A 15,692-nucleotide genomic window follows, 5' to 3' on the forward strand; every position below is an offset into this window, starting at 1 on the left:
CTTGAATGTACAATTCCCCTGGACACAGGGCTCTACAATGCTTATTGAAAAGTATTATCTTTGCTGTGCAGTATATTGACATTGTAGGGTGTCAAACAGCTGTTCAAACAAAACATTGGCTGTTAAATTTCTAGCAAGGGCGAAAAGCATCTAGGTCTATTCAGAATAGATGAGGTGAATGACTTGAGTCATTTAATAGTTTGTACATTACAACTAAATGTGCCAAGTGTAAAAACACTGGGATTTTATTTAGGAAAAATTGCATTAATTAGAAGGTACAATCAGGATTTGTGCACACAAATTGTTGACCTGTGATGCTTCTTGAGACTTCACCATACCTTGCACAGATTCAAGGTGCCCTGTCCCAGATGTAACACAACAGCCCCAGAACATAACGGACCCTCTTCCATGTATCACAGTATTGACTGTTTTTGTATTTATTTTGTGTCTGAACACAAAGCTGAGGCAACTTGCCAAAAAGCTCCTGATTCCTCATGTCTGAAGGACTTTCTCCCAGAAGCTTTGTAGTTTTAATATGCATTGTGGCAAATTCCAGTCTTTTTATTTTACTTTCCTCTGGTAGTCTCCTATAAAGTCCACTTTGGCTGAAATGGTGACTAATGTGATCTGACTTTGATCTTGGAGTTCACCTTTAATTTCTTTGGCGGTTCTGAGTTTTTTGGTTACCATTAGTATTATCCCAGGGAGGTTGGCTACATTGCCATGGACCTTTTGAATATGAACAAGCAGAAATGGCCTACCTTCAACATGCTTGTCTGTAATTGCCTTTCTAATCTGCAAGGATGACTCTCTTCTTTGCTTCCTGTCAATGTCTGTAAAGTACTGTACACACCATGTCACAACACTGCAGTGACTACTTGTCACCCTTTAAATAGGCAGACTGATCATTACAAGCTCAAATACACTGGCATTGCTAATTAGAAGGTGAAACATATTTCAATACTTTCATTGGCTCCCAGTTATATTAAATGTTTGTTTGTAAGAAAGCTATGTAAAGGTGGGAGTGGAATAATGGAATGGCCAAAAATACAAAATCAGTTTGAAGGTAATCCTTGTTAATGAGTGCTGGTAAATTCTTCCGCACTCAGTCTAATAAACTTTAGTCTACATATGTACAATTTAATTTGGACACTAAAAAGTCTAAAAGGCAGAAACAATATAGTAGGAGTTCTTGAATGAACAGCACCCTTGGTGTAATCTTTATTTTTCTTTGAAAATGTAAAAACTCAATAGCAAACTTGATAAATAATTCAGTACATGTTTGACCCATATAATTATGCAAGCTTCAAATGAATCAATTCTAAGTTGGCACAAAAACCCAGAAAAAACTTTAAAAATGCTATTTTGCTTGTGAGCTATATCCAGTAATAGTGAAGCCAGATTTCATAATGGCCGAATTCCAGTCGCCTATTCACGTTTTAATGCTTGTATGGGCAGAAATCACATAAAGTGAAATTTGTAACAGTTGTCACTTTTAACCTATTCCCATTCTCTCACCACTGATGGGGTTTGACAGTTTATTTTGCCCTTGAAACAGTTGTTGCACAATGAAACTGTTAAACTGAGTAAGTATATATTACAATATGTTATTGTAATATATACAACATATTGCAATAACAATATTACAATATGTTATTGTAATATTACTCAGCTATGTAAGGGTAATTTCAGTCTAAATTTGGATTAGGTTTCCTGGATTTGGCAAGACTTGCTTTCTATCCAAACATCTTACATAAATATGGAAATGAACTATTAAAAGACACCTTAGAGAAAAATAAAAAGTCAGTAAACACTTTATTAAACTGCAGCAATCAGGTACATTAGTCATTCTGTGATGTCAAACTGTGATCCAAACTTCAAATAAAACTAAACATAACATACACACTGAACTTGACCCTTAGTAGTGATGGGAAGCTCTTCAGACAAGGTTCACTACTCAGTTTGGAAGGAATTAAAATATAAAGTGCCGGCATGTTTTATAATATTCAGAAATAATGGAGTTTTATCGTATTGTTTTCCATAGCTACAAGTAAAAAGGCAGAATAATATTTAATCTTCAGGAGAATATAAATCTATTGTGCACAATTATCTTTGTCAAAAAATGTTTTCTTAGCAGAATAAAGGTGCACTTTCAGCACAAATCCATGCAAAGCAATTGTGAATGCTAACTTTCTCATTCCACATTAACAGATCTGAAATCATATTTTCCCATTAAGGTTTATTTATAATCAAAACTAATCGGAATCCATTTTACTTCATTAGCCACATTCACATAAAGCTACAGTGAATCTCATGCAGCTCAGCCTTGTTTGGTCAAGTGTTGACATGACGTAGGACGCGGCGGAGTGACAGTCCATCTCGTGCGGTACACATGGCAGGAAGAGGTATCGGCTCTGTCTTCTGCTCTACTACATTGAAAGGACACTTCTTAAGGTGAACCGACATGCTGGGAACCTCAGTAAAACCCCACGAGGATACAGGAGTGAAAGCAGTGCTGAATCTCCACACCTGTAACAGTAAAATATATTTGAATGATCATAAGAAGATTTCGTTTTTTGTTTCACAAAAGTATTCACACTCATTGAACTATGATATATAAGTTCTGAACTCACCTTATTTTTGACCTGCCACGACACATTATGGAGCCCACTAGAACAATCTGTTCGCTCCCACTGTAGCTCTACAATGCCCCTGGTCTGGAGGAGACTGGCACACACTTCCCTCATTGTCCTTGACACCAGGGACAGCTGGCACAGGCTAAAACTATCCAGGAATCCAGCTATGTGCCACAGTATCTCAATAGGGAGCCCACTAAACCGGTCTGACTGGGAGTCTGTTGGCGGTTGCAGTCTGGTGCAGGGCTGAACCCCAAATGCCTTAAGATGCCTATCGTGAACCACCTTTGCTCCTCGGGTAGCTGGGTAAAATCTCCGCTGGGAAAATGTACAGCCATAATATGCAAGAGGGCACCGTTGCTCTATCCAGCCACTGAGCCAAGCGTGAATCTCCCCGTGGATGTTTCTGAAATGTGATGAAAACTGGTCCCGCCTGAATGACTGACCACATAAGAAAGGAAAGGTGTGCTGGTGTTGGGGGTTAGGTGGGAGGTAACGATTATATGGGACCGCCTCCGAATCCAGAGCTTCGAGGACCTGGCCAAGGCGAAGGGTGCGAAGAGGGCTGGGGTAGGCGAGCTGTGGTGCTGCATGGTCACAGGCTGAAACAGAGGCCATGTCACCCACTCTTGTATTAGTCACCAAGACTGCTGTAGGAAATGTGAAAGTCTGTGTGCCAAGGTCAACACGGTAACCATCAATGTAGACTGTATCAGAGATCCTTCTACACTCCCTGGACTCTTCCAAACAGAAGAGTAGAGCTGGTGGGATCGCATCAATCTCCCCAAGACCCATAGGATCATCATCATGCTCCAAGTCTGAAGTATCAACTGCTTTGTCTTCCATTTCTACCTGGAGCCTATATGGTGACTTGTCTGGTTTAGCACCTAATTGTCCATTAGTTAGAGGATATTGAACCTGGCCCTTATAGAAGAGGTTCAAGGGCAACATCCTTTCAGGTCCAAGATTTCCTGGAAGAACTAGCCCTTTATTGTCCAGAACTACATGGTCAGCCCACTGTGCCACACCCTGGCTCACATGCACTGGGGATATCATTTGTGGAGTCGCAGGTTCTTGTGAAGTATCAGCATTTGTTGCCTCCACCAATGGTCCATTGGCTGTGGTTTTGTTCTGCATACCGATTCCTTCAAAAGCTCCATTTTCATCTAAGCGGTTCAGACTAGAACTGTTCCAATTTATGTTACTTTTGTGCAAACCATCAGCATGTTGAGGGGTTATGTCTTCCAGTCCATTCTGAATGCTTCTATTATTGTCCAAACTGCTTTGTAACAAGAAATCTCCTACATTTTCACCTACTGAGCTACTTTCACCACAGCTGGCATTGCTAACAAAGTCTAGAGCAGCAGCTAAGCTTCTTGCAGTCTCAACTGTGGCCTCATACAGCTTACTGAGCTGTTCCTCTTTCAATCCATTAATCCCACTGAGAATTTTCTCCTTTGCTGAAGCTTTGGGGGCTGACTGGGATTGATGCGAGGAGGATAATTGCGAGGTTGAGATTTCAGGAGCAGACGACTGTAAAGCTAAATGTTTCGCTTTAATCTCCTTTCTAGTGAGTGGATCTTCTTGTGGAGATGGAGTCTTGGCAATCATCTTCATCGAATCAAGGAGTGTTTGTTGGTCCTGAAGTGCAAGCGCCATGTCCAGCTGCTCCATCTCTTCCAACAGACTAATTAGGCTCTCGTAAGAGGTGTAGTTCAAGCAGCTAACAGGCCACCTGTTCCACTCCATTGTGCAGGAGACAGCTCCTGCTGGACAAACATCCAGGTGTGCAGACATCTGGTTACGGATCAGCATGGCTGGGCAGCCGTAGCCGCTATTAAGGCATGGAATCCTCGTAAGTGGGCACAAAAGTTGGTGCTCATCAACTTTGCAGGAGTGAAACACAGCCCCACACACCAATGGACATGCGATTAGATCACAAGAAACTCCTGGTTCAGGTTTGACCATGCATCTTTGGTTAACACAGGAGATACAGTGAACATGGTGGTGCTCCATTTTAAGAGCCACTGAGGTGGTGGAGTGGTTTATATGGGCCCCTCTGTAGGAGAATATCATGAGAAATAAGAGTCAGGTACAAATTACTTAAATTATGTATTTACATTATGTCAATGGGTTTTAAAGATACACAAAGACAAAAATGCTAAAAAATACAGGGAATGACAAACACTATTCAGCTGCTATCAGAAAATAGTGTACTGAATCTACTGTATATAAATATCAGTATATTGTACATACACAGTGTGTAACAATTATTTACATAAGTATAGATTCATTACACACTCCTATACTAATCATATATAACTCTGTATAATTTTGATGCTTATGTAGTAGCTTAATGTAAATGAAAGCCCAAAATATAGAATCTCTGAAAGTTATAGTATTACAAGTTACAAAAAAAGCATATCTGTATAAAATGGTTTACTCAATCCATTTTGACTTGGTAGATGTCATTTACATGTTCCACAAGGAGAGTAGTCCTCAATAGGTCATTGCTAACAAAGTTGGTTGTTTACAGAATGCTACATCCAAGCCTATTCATAGAAATTGCAATAGAAGGAAAAAGTGTAGTAAGAAAAGGCGCACCAGCTACAGGGCTTTCATTACAGCTGAACAAATCCACAGGCTGATCGCCTCCATATTAAGCTGCTTTGATGCAATAATTCATGCAAAAGGAAGCTCAATAAAGTATTGAGTGTATTCAAATAAACTCTCTTTTCAAAAGGCTGACAATTTGGTTTATTTTTATTGCTCTTCTGTAATATTCTGAGAAAGTGTCTGAGAAACTAAATTTTGGATTTTCATTCACAAGTCAATCATAAAAATGGCTAGAAATAAAGGGTTAAAATATGTAATTCTGTCTGTAACGAATATATGAGTTTCAATTGTTGAAATGAAGGACCAAAAACATGACATTTCTATAATATTTACATTGTTTTAGATGTACTGGTATTAAGTAGACAAACTGCGTTTTAGTGATTTGTTTCAGACTTGAAAGACTGCTATTACAATAGCAACCAGCAGATGTCACTGCTACTGACTCTATTCATCCATGCCTCTGTTTCAAATCACTGTCGCAAAAGATCAATGTTTAGGTTTCAGGAACTTCGTCTATGCAATGGGATTTTTGGTGAGAATGTTTTAGGTGATTTTGTTAAGAGCCATTTAAATGTGAACGTTAGCATTTATTTTATGTGCAAGATTGAAAACAGAAACAAGCAACAAAAATTAAGAAAGAAGAATGCCTCTGCACCTCAGGCTGTACAACAAAAGGGGTTTAAATCCCTTTTCAAGAGTTTCAGTCAGTTTACATAAAATTAAATTTTTATCAAAAATATGCCTGTTCAACCCAAGCTAAGCCAAGCAACCAAGTGCATGTGCAAAACAAAAAATAAATTTAGCTAAAAGTAGACAAAGGTTCAAAAAGATCTAAATTAAAGAAGTCCTTTGAAATTTAAAGGCAGTGCTGTGCAGTTAATCAAAATTGCATTTTAATTTAGAATCCAATCAGAAAAACTATGCTACTGACCAAAAGACAAACAGCAAAAAATAAGCACAATAAGGGAAATTCCTGTCTCATAGATTCATAGCATTGCAATTTCTATTTTGGCCAAAATAACTGAGATTGGATTGCTCCATATTGGAGCCTTTCAATCTGCAAGTTGTCCTAAAACTGCAGTTTGATCATAAATCTGCGGTTGTACATTGCTTTACTTTAAAGCTGCAAATTAAATTTCTATAAATCTGACATTGCAACAACTAAAAACTTTTAAGTAGCAAAGTTAGTAAGGGCTTGAAAAACAACTTGTGATCACAGAGTGATGTTATAAATGCATCAATTTTCATTAAAACATATGAAAAGCAGAAGACGGGAAAATGTTAAATGTAAAGCAATAACTGCTCAGCTATCTAGAGAAAATTAAAAACTTGTCTTATTTCTTCAGGACATTCCAAAGTATTACCATACATTTAAATAAAGCTTTTATAAATTAAGTATTCTAACAGTTATCAAAAATCGTATCTTATCTTATTTTAGGATGGCTATCGAGTAAATAAAGCATTTTTAACGCGAATTTACTTATAACAACTGAGACAATAAGATTGGAGCTACTTCATGTCAACAGGAAAAGTTCAGTTGCAACTAACAGCTCTGTAGCAAAGTTTACAGCAACATTTCGTTTCGGCAATCTACATATTTTTATCCATCAACCTAATAAAAACTCTCATGTTGTCGTCTGTCATTTTTCTACAATATCAACTTCTAAAGATAACAATAGAAGGCTAGCTAAAGCTCGGAGTGAGTGTTGCTAATGTTGGCTAAAAACAGCTAGCTCGGACGGAAGTTGAGCAGTTCACAACAAAAACAACTTTTCGTAAAATAATGTTTTAGAGGTTCCAGATGTTTCTCACCTGTGTGTCGTATTGACAGGAAAAGGCGTGTTATGACGTCTTTGATTGTTTCCACATTAATGCGTCTAAACCTGTCTGTTAACTGTAGTTGCCACCGGGAAGAAACTGCTAAAGATAGCTAGCCACTCTCAGTCAGTCATCGTCTCGACCGGTTTTTTTTTTCCACCCCTCTTCAAAACTTTATTTAACAAAATGTGAAGTTTATGCCGTTGCAATATAATCGAGTGGGAGAAAAAGGAAAACACATTTCAATACTGCTGAAAGAAACAATAATGTAGTTTATACAGATGAATTGCTTTAGTCTAGTGTTCTAGATCAGATGAGTAGAAAATCAAAGAGGAAATGTTCTAAGTGAAATAAACAGTATAGGAGAGAGGGGGAAAAAAACAAGATTAATGTTCATTATTTGTGTCAGATTATGGCTAATTGCATTTGTGAAAGGCAGGCTGCACAACAAACCAGTTGATATGAAGTAGTAAAAGCATGGATCACGCCTTTAAGGTCAAGATTTTAAAAAAGTGTTGTACAATTAAAGAAATTTGAATCAAATGCTATCCCACATTCTTTTAATGTATGAGTTGACAAAAGTCCATTCATACTGTAAGTAATCATTTAGTCAAACAGTGGGGCTTCATGAAAAGGAATGGAAGAGTTTCAGCTGAACGTCAGTCTGAGTACTATTAGTTTATAAATCAAAATTTTTATATATTCTGAAATTGATGCCATAACAGTGGGATGTAGATAAAAACCGCAATCCCTGAAGAACGCCAGAAAAAGCAGACTACAGAGAAACTCAGATCTGATAGATGAGACCTAAACCTCACTTAAAAAGTGTAGTTACATATCAAGGCCATGGCCATTACATGAAAAATCCATGAGAAATAATGTGGGGTTGGAGGGGCTTTCCCAGGCTGCCATTCATGCAAAACTTATATTTGTAGCACAAATCCATGATGTCTACTCCTCTCTTCTGACTCAAAATTGCAAACCTGACTAGTACATCATTTTAGCGCAAGGGTTTCTGAATAATAAAAGTTCCATTTTGATTTAGTGCAAGAAAGGACATTTTTATTAGCAACATTCCCATAATTCCACAGTGAATCTCATAAAGATCAGCTTTGCTTGATCAAGCAATGAGGCTACGCAGGGTTTGATAACAATGCAGGATTGAGAGTCTGTCTTGTTCGGTGCACATTGCGGTAAGGGGTACTGGCTCAGTCTTCAGTTCAGCTCTGTTGAAAAAAGGACACTTCTTCATGTGATCCGACATGCTGGGAACATCAACAAAATGCCACGAGTACACAGGACTGAAGGCAGGGCTGAATTTCCACACCTGCAACAGTAAAAGATAAGTGAGTTTACTAATACACAAAAATAAAAAAAACAAATTTGCAGCTGTTAAAGGTACATCCACAATTAATTCCATGGTGCATGTTATATAACAGTGATTGTTTAAAACACACAGATACACAAGTTATTGTTTTTTTACTCACTTTACTTTTGACCCGCCATCTCATAGTGTGAGGATGACAAGGAAAATGTCCTCGCTCCCACTGCAGCTCTACTATCCCCCTTGAAGGGAGGAGACTGGCACACACTTGCCTCATAGTCCTCGACACCAAGGACAGCTGGCAGAGGCTAAAACTGTCCAGGAATCTAGCTATGTGCCACAGTATCTCAATGGGGAGCCCACTAAACCGGTCTGACTGGGAGTCCTTTGCAGGTTCCGCATTGATAGAAGGCAGGATTATAAACGACTTAAGGTGCCTATGGTAAATCACCTTGGCCATGTGGGTGGATGGCCACAGCCTCTGCTGGGAAAACCTACATCCATACAATGCCAGAGGACAGTGGGACTCTATGCGGTCACGAAAGTTGGGGTGAAAGTCACAATGGATATTTAGATAATGGGAAGGATATTGGTCGCGGCGAAATGACTGACCGCATATGGGGGGATAAGTGTGTGATATTATTTGAAGGGTCACAGGTTCTTTTGAAATATTAATGGCTTCTGTTTCCATAAATGATCCATTGGTTAAATCTTTACTTAATACACCAATATTTTCAGGAGCACCACTTTCATTCAAACAGCTCAGACTAGAACAGTTCTCCTTTATATCTCTTTTTTTTAAATCTTTGATTCCACTAACAACTTCCTCTGTTGTGGATCCTTTTGGAGCAGACTGCAATTGAAATGAGGAAGTCACAGTTGATGCCTCAGAAGCAGACAATGCTAAAGCTAACAGTATCGCTTCTTCAATAACAGAATCTTTGTAAGTCAAGTTTTCCATCCCCATCTCCTCTATGGTCTCAAGGAGTGCCTGACGGTCCTCCAGAGCAAGTGCAAGGTCTTTATGGCTCCTTATCTCATCCAAGATACTTCCTAATTTCCTACCAGGTTTCAAATCCAAGATTTCTGTTGGGTGCAAGTTCCATCTCTCTGGGCAGGAGACAACCCCAGCCGGACAAACATCCATGTGTGCAGGGATTTTGTTGCGGATCAGAATAGCTGGGCAGCCATAGTTGCTATTAAGACATGGAACCTTCATAAGTGGGCACAAAAGTTGGTGCTCATCACCTTTGCAGGAATGAAACATAGCTCCACACATCAAAGGACATGTGATAATCTCACAAGAAACTCCTGGTTCAGACTGTGCCATGCACCTCCGGTTAACACAGGAGATACAGTGAATATGGTTCTCCATCTTCAGAATCAAGGGGGTGGAATGGTTCGTCGGGTGCCTCTGTGAAAATAAATAAAATGTTTAATATGAAGACACACAAAGCTAGAAATGCATTGAAGATAGTTAAATAAATCAACTCTTAGGCAACAAATGCAAAACAATTAAAATGTTACTTTTTAACTACAACCACAAGATATTACATGGCTAATGGTGTTTGCTGTGTCACAGCTTAAATCTCTGTTGCGCAGTGTTACGTCCCTCCACTATGGAGGAGGGGAGAATAACCCAACAACCACAATAAATTGACAGAGTCTCTGTAAATGTAGAAATATAGAGTTTTTTTCTTAACAAAAAACTTAAAAGGTTTGCACAAACTGTGGAGGAGAAAGGGGCAGTTAGGTTGTGCCAAATAAAAAAAAATACATAAAACAAAACAGGGTCCAACTATCAGCTACTCTCAGTGAAAATCTGGTCTAACAAAAGAGATTACCAAAATGTTATATGGGTGGCACCTTATCTAGGGTGTTTAACAGAAAGAAACCTACGCAGTAGCGGCGCAAGGGTGCTATAGTTCCCCCAGGAAAAGTCATAGCACCCCCAGAAAATATTAGATTTAATTTATTTTTCATCTGATTTAACATTACTTATATGTAGTTGTTGCAGCATTTTCATCAAAAGACACAAAATAAAAATAAATTATTATATACTGAGTAAAAAAAAAAAAAAAAAAATCCCACAAGAGGATTTGAACTATGTGTATTATCACTTCCAGGAAACGATTAACATGATGCCGGCTCCCCCCGCATGCAGACGTGGAGCAATCCTCCCCCAATCATTCCAGGGTATTTGTCAGCAACTGACGAATCGGCAGTCACAATTTGTAAGAAAGTGTGCGTCTCTTATCTAGATGAACTGACTTTGACAATATTGACAGTGTTTATCATAGCAAACTACCATATGTTAGTCAGCACAAAGGTAATCAGTAGTAAGCATAACATTTTTTAATGTTTTGACCATAATTAGTTATGGTCAAAATTAAAACATAGCTTCTATATTGGATTTTGGATTTGTACATCTGACTATGGTGGAATCTGTCACTGCGCACCAACATGTCTTAAGTTTCAGAGTTTGAATTTATACAGTTGGGCTCTAACTACTTATACCATAGGTATATTTAGGTTTAAGGCAATCTTTTTATATCTTAACATGTTTGTTTAAACTGATAGTAGTATTACCCCATTTGGAGTGGCCCAGTACTTGAATCTGATAGAGACCCTAGAGCACATGTATCAAACTCAAGGCCCGCCGTCATTTTATGTGGCCCTCTCCCCCCACCACCGTTTTACAGCCCCATTGATTGACTTAAAATAGGTTTTGAGCACGAATTGACTAGAAACTACATCTCCCATAATGCCTTCCGATTGTTACCAGCCAACATTACGGCTTCTCGCCACTAGAGTGCAGCAGAGTCACCTCAAGCTGATTATTAATTTTCCCAGCGAATAAAACTGGAACATCGACAAGCTAACAAGCTAAAGAGCGAAGTCCCGTGATGTTTCAATCGAGGACTTTTACCGTCTACTGCCCCCTGGTTTGATGCCACAGCTTCGACTCCATGCAGCTCGTGTTTTGTCCATGTTTGGAAGCACCTATCTGTGCGAACAGATGTTTTCAATAATGAATTTAAACAAGACCAAGCACAGATCGCGCATTACTGACGAAAACCTACACGCCGTTTTGCGGATTGCCACAGAATAGAACTAAAACCAGACATCGACGAACTGACCAGGGGAAAACGGTGCCAGACATCCGGCCAGAAAACATTGGTAAGCACGAACAAACTACATTTAAATAGAATGAATGTAAAACCAAAACTCAGTATACTGGAATATGCATATAGTTTATTGATTTAGCTTGTGTTTTGTTTTGTGTTTATTTACAGAACACGACACAATGAGGATGTGTGAGTTGGTGAAGAGGGATCAGCTTTGTGTTCAAGGACAGGAAACATCACCTCATTGTTTTGTTCTTATGTGAAATACATGTTCGTTGTGTAATAAATAAGGAAAAGGTTTTGTGAATGAAGTTGAGAGTTAATATCAAAACTTGTTTTTATTCTTTGTCTGCTTATCTTTAAAGCAGACAAAGATTAATTTCCCCAGCGAATAAAACTGAAACATCGACAAGCTAACAAGCTAAAGAGCGAAGTTTAGCTGAGCAGTTTTAAAATATTGTAATTTTTAAACTGAGCAGTAATTTTACATCCATGCAAACTCAAATGTAATATTTAAAACTTGAATACATAAAATCAGTTATTTAACAATATGAGGTGTTGTTTAATTTATTTTTAACATTGTATTTTCAGACATTTATGCTAGGGTTGCCCAAGTCTAGTTTTCCAGACCTATCACTCTGCAACTTTAGATGCGTTCTTTCTCCAACACACCTGGATCATTGACTCATTCATAGGCCTCTACAGAACTGAGTTGCTGCTAATGAGGGAAGTCAACTTTTTGTCTGGGGTATGTTTTAGCAGGGACGCATCTAAAAGTTGCAGTCTGGAGGACTGCACTTGGGCATTCCTGATTTATACCGTCAATGTGGCCCATTGAGGGTGGCCAATATGCTGAAGTGGCCCTTGGTGAAATTTGACACCCCTGCCCTAGAGGGAGCCAAAGAATAGACTGATGGCAAGGAAGCCATCCAACCTCAAACTTGGAGCACATCAACAAAGATACTAATGGAAACATACAGTGTTTAGCATATAAGGAAAACTGATAAATCACAATTAAAATCACAAAATTGTGACCAGTAGTCAGTGATATTTCAGAAGTCAAAAACACTTAGTAATAAATGAGAGTTTTAGTTTTTTTTAACTCATTGATTGAACTCATCTAGATAAGAGATATAAGAGAGTTTTAGATTTTTCAGTTTGCATATATCAATAATTTTGAAGTTTAAGTGTACATAACTAGTGTCCAATTCAAATAATTAAAATAATTTTTTAAAGGGAGGCTGGGGAACTCGGTTGATTTCAGTCTGAAACAATATATTTCTACAAGGATTTGTATTTCTGCAAGTGTGTAGAATCATGTAAATGGAGAATTTAAGATTACCCGGCTGCATATGTCAACAAAAAAAGTACACTGCAACCATCACCTCTTCAGTAACTTCTTCAGCAATAAAATACTTTTGATATAGATATTTGTGCAACAACAATTCTTTTTTTTGTTCAAGAAATTGAGCTATGCTATTGTGTGCTAAAAACAACTAGCCCGGGCGGAAGTTAAGCATTCCAAAACAAAGGCCGTTTTTTTGCAAAAGAAATGTAAGCACTGCTGGTTTTCCTTACCTCAAGTCATGTTCACTGGAAAATGCATACGACTTGTTTGTGTCTACATATATGGGGTAAACCCGTGTGTTAGCATAGTTGCCTCCAGTGTTGTATAAAGTACTGGAATCTCAGAGTCAAGTAAAAGTACAAGTACCTCTCCAAAATACGACTTTGGTAAAAGTCGAAGTCACTGACTGAAATGTTACTTGAGTAAAAGTCTTAAAGTATCTGAAACTTCTTGTACTTAAGTATGGAAATTACTGTAAAAATGGATGTACTCAAGTAATGTAATGAAAAGTACAAGTAAAAAGTAAAACAAGGCAAGTTTGAATGACATTTCTTATATCTTGGTAAACTTGTCAAATAAACTTAAAATAATGTACCCAACCAAGTGCAGGCAAAATGAAACCTGCTAATAAATTGTTCCAGTTTTAAAGAGTAGCACATGTTAATGGTTTGTGGTTTTGAACTTGCATGCCTTTCCTATATTCGTTAAATTTAGTCTAAATTGCTATCGCTATGGCTTCTGTCCCCCATTGAACTAGGGTGACCAGACGTCCTCTTTTTCCCGGACATGTCCTACTTTTCAGACCTAAAAAGATGTCCGGGGGGAATTTAAAAATTGTCCGGGATTTTGGTCAATTGCCTCAAAACACATTACATAGCTTACAGTGGATTATAGGGCACGGCGCTGCGTGTCACGTAATCCCTGAGCCGCGTCAGTGCGGGCAGCACTCTTCTCTGTTCGACCCTCCCTCCCGATGCAAGGTGTTCCGATTTCTGATTTCCCCAACAATGGGAGAAGCGAAACAGGTGTATCCTATTGGAGGTGATGAACAAGCCAGGCAAGCAGGCTACGACTTTGTTCGGTAGCCTGCTTGCTAATCAGTAGGTGGGGTCAAAACACTTCGTTTCTCTCTCTCGCTTTTTTGTAACGAGTAACTAAACCACACATTGAAAATGTATCGGAGTAAAAGTACGCAATTGAGTTCGGAAATATAGTGAAGTAAAAGTGAAAGTCATCAAACATTTTCATACTCCAGGAAAGTATGAAGTACTCCAAAATGTACTTAAGTAAAGTAGTGAAGTATTTTTACTTCGTTACTATACAACACTGGTTGCCTCTGGAAACATGTTTAGCTAGCCTAGCCACAATCGCCACCACTTTTTTTTTTCCTGTCGGAAACTTTATTGAACAGTGTAACTGTTGCAATGCCTGAGATATTACTCGACGGTGAAAAGAAACTTGGATAACGTAGCATCGAATTTATTATTCCAGATTCTTGTGTTAACTTTTTTTTATTTTTGTCATTATATATTTTTATTTCATTCAATCTGTAATATATAATAATATAATATACTATATATAATGTAATATATATACAGTAATCTATCTATCTATCTATCTATCTATCCATACATACACACCCATATATATATATATATATATATATATATATGGGTGTAGAATCATGTAAATGGTTCTACATATATATATATATATATATATATATATATATATATATATCTTTGTCAAGTAACCCTGTTCTGAACGTTTTTCGGTGTCTGCTTCCAAATCATTGCGTAATGATCATAATTATAAGAATAATTATGAGACAGACAAGTTTAGTTGTTTTTATCAGAGTGGAGAAAATGGGCTTACATAATAGCTTTTCTTTATCATTTATTTTTTAAGTTATTTACATATGTGGGGGGAAAAACAAGTATAATTAACTCATTAAAGCTTTGTTAGTATTTTTAGTTAAATGGTAAGAAATGGCATGAAGGTACAGTGCATTCATTTGTTAATGCAAAAGTCAATAAAAAACTTCTGAACTGCCTAACACGGATTATGAATCTAACATGTAATAGCCTGGTTGCAACAGGAGATGGCAGTGTAGCACGTGATTTATTTTCTCTCTTGAGGACAAAGGTTTGAACAGACGCCTGCTCATTAATGTTGACAGTGGGAGATGCCACATTTCAAGTCTGGGGTCACCTACACAACATAAAACCCCCAGGAGCAGGAGGAGTTGACTCATGGGCACATCAACGGCACTGATGACCACACTTGTTATCAAGAATTGAAACAAAACCATCGTATGGGACCACTATGATTGCCATTATGTCACATCTAAAAGGTGTTATACATAAACATTAGAATAATTATTCTACTAAAATATATTATCTAATATGCCAAAAGCAATGCAGCTAGAATCTCAAATGGCTTTTGCCAAGTCAGCAAAATACATGAATATATATCATAAAATAAAAAGTAGTGAGGCCCGAAGAGAAATATCATCTATCTTGGAAATACTCAGCTCAGTACGTTTTGGAATATTTGAATTTGAAAGTAAAAAAAAGTTGATCATACTGGTTTTCATGTCTGCAAAGCTTTGAACTCGTGGCTAGAACATGGTTAATTTGCACAAATGCTATGTTTTTTGCAACTTGTAAGTTTGTGATTCATTTTATTTTATTGATCACAGTTCAGTGTTCATTTTCACATTAACTTATTTGCGCTTTGTTGACTTAAAATGTCTATGTCAAAAACCCAGTTTGACAGTATTTTCACCAGACATTAAATATTCAGCAAACTTCTTCTCAGGA

At 37.8% G+C, this 15,692-nt stretch overlaps 2 protein-coding genes across 2 annotated transcripts; both read right to left on the bottom strand.

The window, feature by feature from the left end:
* Nucleotides 1–1,796: 1,796 nt before the first annotated feature.
* LOC116734388 (F-box only protein 30-like) lies at nucleotides 1,797–7,495 on the bottom strand. The gene is made up of 3 exons (XM_032585742.1): nucleotides 7,065–7,495; nucleotides 2,634–4,695; nucleotides 1,797–2,529 (listed from the first exon to the last, which is right to left on the bottom strand). The coding sequence occupies exons 2-3, from the start codon at nucleotides 4,650–4,652 to the stop codon at nucleotides 2,335–2,337; spliced, it is 2,214 nt and encodes a 737-aa protein (XP_032441633.1). The 5' UTR covers nucleotides 4,653–4,695; nucleotides 7,065–7,495; the 3' UTR covers nucleotides 1,797–2,334.
* A 609-nt stretch (nucleotides 7,496–8,104) lies between these two features.
* On the bottom strand, nucleotides 8,105–14,258 carry LOC116734389 (F-box only protein 30-like). The gene is made up of 4 exons (XM_032585743.1): nucleotides 14,205–14,258; nucleotides 13,101–13,182; nucleotides 8,558–9,808; nucleotides 8,105–8,397 (listed from the first exon to the last, which is right to left on the bottom strand). Exons 3-4 carry the CDS (start codon nucleotides 9,767–9,769, stop codon nucleotides 8,191–8,193), a joined length of 1,419 nt encoding a protein of 472 aa, XP_032441634.1. The 5' UTR covers nucleotides 9,770–9,808; nucleotides 13,101–13,182; nucleotides 14,205–14,258; the 3' UTR covers nucleotides 8,105–8,190.
* Nucleotides 14,259–15,692: the final 1,434 nt, after the last annotated feature.

Source organism: Xiphophorus hellerii, chromosome 15 (genome assembly GCF_003331165.1).
Source record: "Xiphophorus hellerii strain 12219 chromosome 15, Xiphophorus_hellerii-4.1, whole genome shotgun sequence".
Taxonomy (NCBI): domain Eukaryota; kingdom Metazoa; phylum Chordata; class Actinopteri; order Cyprinodontiformes; family Poeciliidae; genus Xiphophorus; species Xiphophorus hellerii.